At 35.6% G+C, this 3728-nt stretch overlaps 1 protein-coding gene across 2 annotated transcripts; it reads right to left on the bottom strand.

Moving 5' to 3' along the window:
- Positions 1-309: 309 nt before the first annotated feature.
- LOC104245125 (endo-1,4-beta-xylanase 5-like) lies at positions 310-3515 on the bottom strand. 2 transcript variants are annotated; one of them, XM_009800720.2, is made up of 7 exons: positions 3433-3515; positions 3258-3292; positions 2890-3046; positions 2562-2734; positions 1894-2001; positions 1590-1736; positions 310-1317 (listed from the first exon to the last, which is right to left on the bottom strand). In XM_009800720.2, the coding sequence occupies exons 1-7, from the start codon at positions 3509-3511 to the stop codon at positions 343-345; spliced, it is 1674 nt and encodes a 557-aa protein (XP_009799022.1). In that variant the 5' UTR covers positions 3512-3515; the 3' UTR covers positions 310-342. The 2 variants fall into 2 exon arrangements, with proteins under 2 accessions (XP_009799022.1, XP_070021476.1); XM_070165375.1 differs by lacking the exons at positions 3258-3292; positions 3433-3515 and adding an exon at positions 3146-3196.
- Between the last annotated feature and the right edge of the window lie 213 nt (positions 3516-3728).

Here is a 3728-nt window from a genome sequence, read left to right as displayed (position 1 = left end):
ACTTATAAATGGACATAGCTAATAGTTTCCCTTGATTTCATCAGTCAAAGGTTAGCCACAGTAGTTGAGTTGTAATTTTTTTACCTTGTATATTATACATTTTAAGCTTTATGTAAATGGTTTGACAAGCTGGTAATCTCTTAAAAAATGTGAAGCAAAAACATTTCAAAACAGAACCTGTCAAATGAGCATGACATATGAAAAGAAATAGGGTAAAAATCAAAATTTTGACATTACTAGGAGTCAAAAATTTCTCTTTTCAAGAATACAAATTTACATGAAAAATGAACTAACTCTTGTTCAGTTTATTAAAAGTTACATTATATGTCGACTAGTTTTTGGCTAAATTTGAACTGTAATGTGCTTAGTCTCAACACCACGGCCTAATGAGAAGTAAGAATTGACAACTTTATGATTGTAAACAACAGAAACATTGTATTCACCTAAGAAACCTCTGAAACTATAGGAACCAAACTCATCTGTTTTTCCATGTTTCTTCTTAGTTTGCCATTCTTTCAATAGCAGCTTGTCAACAACATCGCCTGTCGGAAGGTTCTGGAATTTTTCATCGGTAAGGCACGTCTGATAACATCCTCCTACGCTACGTGATGTCCAAAGCATGATCCCGTTTACACTTGGATGCGAGAATCCCTCTCTTAAAATTTGTTCCAAGTACATCGCTTGTTCTTCGAGTTCATACATTTTGCTTACGTCCACTTCTGTTAGCCAAATAGGAAGCTTTAGCGTCGCCAATTTATCAAGAACAGCTCTCATGAAAGGAGGATTAGGTATAGCAAAATGACTCTCTAGACCAATTCCACCTACAGTCACCCCGCCGTTCTTTAGTTCCTTGTACTTTTCAATGTACCTGTCTACACTAGCTTTCGAGTCACAACGTTCAACAACGTTGTACTCGTTGAGAAACAAGGTCGCCAGTGGATCTTCACGGTGCACTTTCTTGAACATATCTAAGGTAGCATTAGGTCCAAGCTTTCCCTCATAAAAATTGAAATGCAGAAGTTCATTGTTTACATCCCAATGTACAAACTCATTCCTGTATTTACTTATCACACTTTTGATCCTGGATTTCATCGCTTGTTTCAGCTGAGGAGCGGTCATGTTTTCAAGCCAATCTTGTATATAGACAGGGTCATCCCAGAACATGTTGTGTCCTCTGGCTATAAGTTTGTTCTTACGAACGAATTCCATCATTTGATCTACTAAGGTATAGTTGAATTGACCAGGTTGTGGCTCTGTCTTATACCACTTGAGCTCATTTTCAAATACTGTCGCTTTGAATCGCTTAGCGAACCATTCCTGAAATAACATTATTTACCTTAATGTAATGAAAATCAATTTTGATAGCATAATTGCAACTACTGTCCTCTTAGCAGCCCGGCGCATTAAGCTCCCGCTATGCGCGGGGACGGGGAAGGACCAGACCACAAGGTCTATTGTACGCAGGCTTACCATACATTTCTGCAATAGGCTGTTTTCACGACCTGAACCTGTGACCGTCTGGTCACATGTCAACAACTTTACCAGTTATCACTAAGGCTACTCTTAGCAAATGAAGAAAAAAAGTAGACCTGATAAGGCAAATTTCCAAGAATTGTTTTTGATACTGCACATCCAAATGGAAATTCTGTTGAAATTTGCTTTACATTTACTGCTGCACCTGGCAATCTAAATCCATTTTCATCTACAACATGGACAGTAATGGCGCGCTTCCTTTCCTGAAATGCAACAGCTATATTTTCTGTTATCGCGAACAAAATGTTTTGCATATATGTAACTTAATTGGATGTATTTCGCAGAAGTAGTAGCTAAAGAAAATCATTCAATCATATATTGAGTCAAATAATGAAGTCATAAATGGTGCTTAGTTCTTGCCGTGTTTATCCCTTCAAATTGAATTTTTCTCCATTGCTTCTCCGTGAATGGCTGTAATGAATAGCTAATAAGCTCTATCTCCACATTCTTTCTTGTCCGATCCGAATTCTGCAAAAGATAAAAAAAGATAGATGTTAAAAAAAGAAGAGATATATAAGACGAAGGAAATATGTACTTTTTTTAACCATCTGGTATTTGCAGCCTACTCGCCTGACTAATCCAGCCCAAATAGGGGGGGGTAATGTCACTAACGCACTCCCTATCGAGAAGTTTTTTATCCCCAGGAAACGCTTTTTATTTCCAGGCTTGAAAAAATAACTTAGGGGTCGTTTCGTATGAGGTGCAAGAAGGTATAAGGGTAGTATAAAAATTTAATACCACCTTAATATTCTGTTTGGTTAGCAAAACATGTATAAGTTATTCCGGTGTTAATTTTAACACCAAGATAACTTATACCATATAGAGGGTGGGGTAATTAGCACCGGTATAACTTATACCTTCTTTTTAGAAATTATGCAATTGTCATTCTTAGTACAACATACCAAATAGTGAATAAACAACAATCCCAACATAACTTATCCCAACATAACTTATACTGACATAACTTATACCGGTATAAGGCGTATTCCAACCAAACGACCCCTTAACAAGTATAAAGAAAATTGTACCTGAAAATCCATCTGAGAAGAGGTGGAAGGTGAATCCCAACGGAAACCACCTTTGAGAAAAGACCAACATCCTTTCTTGGCTATAACACTTCCTATACATTTTGCAAATGTGTTCTCTACCTTTATCGTAGCTGATATTAGGGCAGAATTTACATTTTTCACTCTCACCCAGCCTGTGAAAAATACCATATAATTAATACCTATGCTTTAAAAACTAGTCCTACTTTTGGAATTTAAACTGAGTTCAGAATAATATGATGAGCAACAACAGTATAATAAGGCGACGACGACAACATTAATAATAATTATAACAGTACAAGAACTTAACTGGAGAAGGAATAAAATGAGCCTGAAGATAGATTTGGCAAGGTAAAAGTAGGTGAATTAACCATATCTCCATTGATATCTTTGACAGGTTTATATTCAGGTAATTTATTCACTAGAATTCCTCCATTGTAAAGTGGCGCCTCTGGATCCGATTGACACTGTCATCAAACGGTAGAATTAACACCTTTAAACTAAAAATATCACGCTAGTATAACATATGTATAACTGTGTATAGTCAATGTATATTCTATGTATACCGGCTGGGAAAAGTGAATATTGGTCGGTTATTTGTGTAACAACCCCTTTTTCATATAACAATAAAATGGATTTTTTTTTTTGTGGTATGGCTTCTTAAAAATGCTTTATTACCTCTGTCCAAGCTGAAGAATCATAAACAGGTCCATCTGAAATACAAAGAATATGAAATGAGAAAAAGAAGAATCAAAAGCGGATCCACGTGGAAAGTATTATTGCACCAATTCTTATATAGGTATTTCAATAATATATAAGGGTGATTAAAACAAAGAGAAGAAAGAAAAAGAACCATCATGTTTAGCTTGGGAAGAGGTAGCAAAGAAAATAAAAGGAAAGAGGGTCCAAAATAATGGACTTCTCCCCCACATTAACATCAACATAGTGTTCTCTGTTTTGTAACAACTCTCAACAATTCCTTTAAAATTTCCTATAAATATCTTTTTCTTTTTATGTTAAATTTGCAACGTAAATGAAGTCTCATAAATGCATTAATTGAACTAAGATGGCTTCCTTTTTCCTGTTTCGATACAGACTTCCTAAATTAGCATCATTATGTTGAAGAGGAGAGAAATAATTGTTTTTTCT

Source organism: Nicotiana sylvestris, chromosome 12 (assembly GCF_000393655.2).
Source record: "Nicotiana sylvestris chromosome 12, ASM39365v2, whole genome shotgun sequence".
Lineage (NCBI taxonomy): Eukaryota > Viridiplantae > Streptophyta > Magnoliopsida > Solanales > Solanaceae > Nicotiana > Nicotiana sylvestris.
Note: the sequence above shows the minus strand (reverse complement) of the source record. Positions and strands in the feature narration are given on the sequence as shown.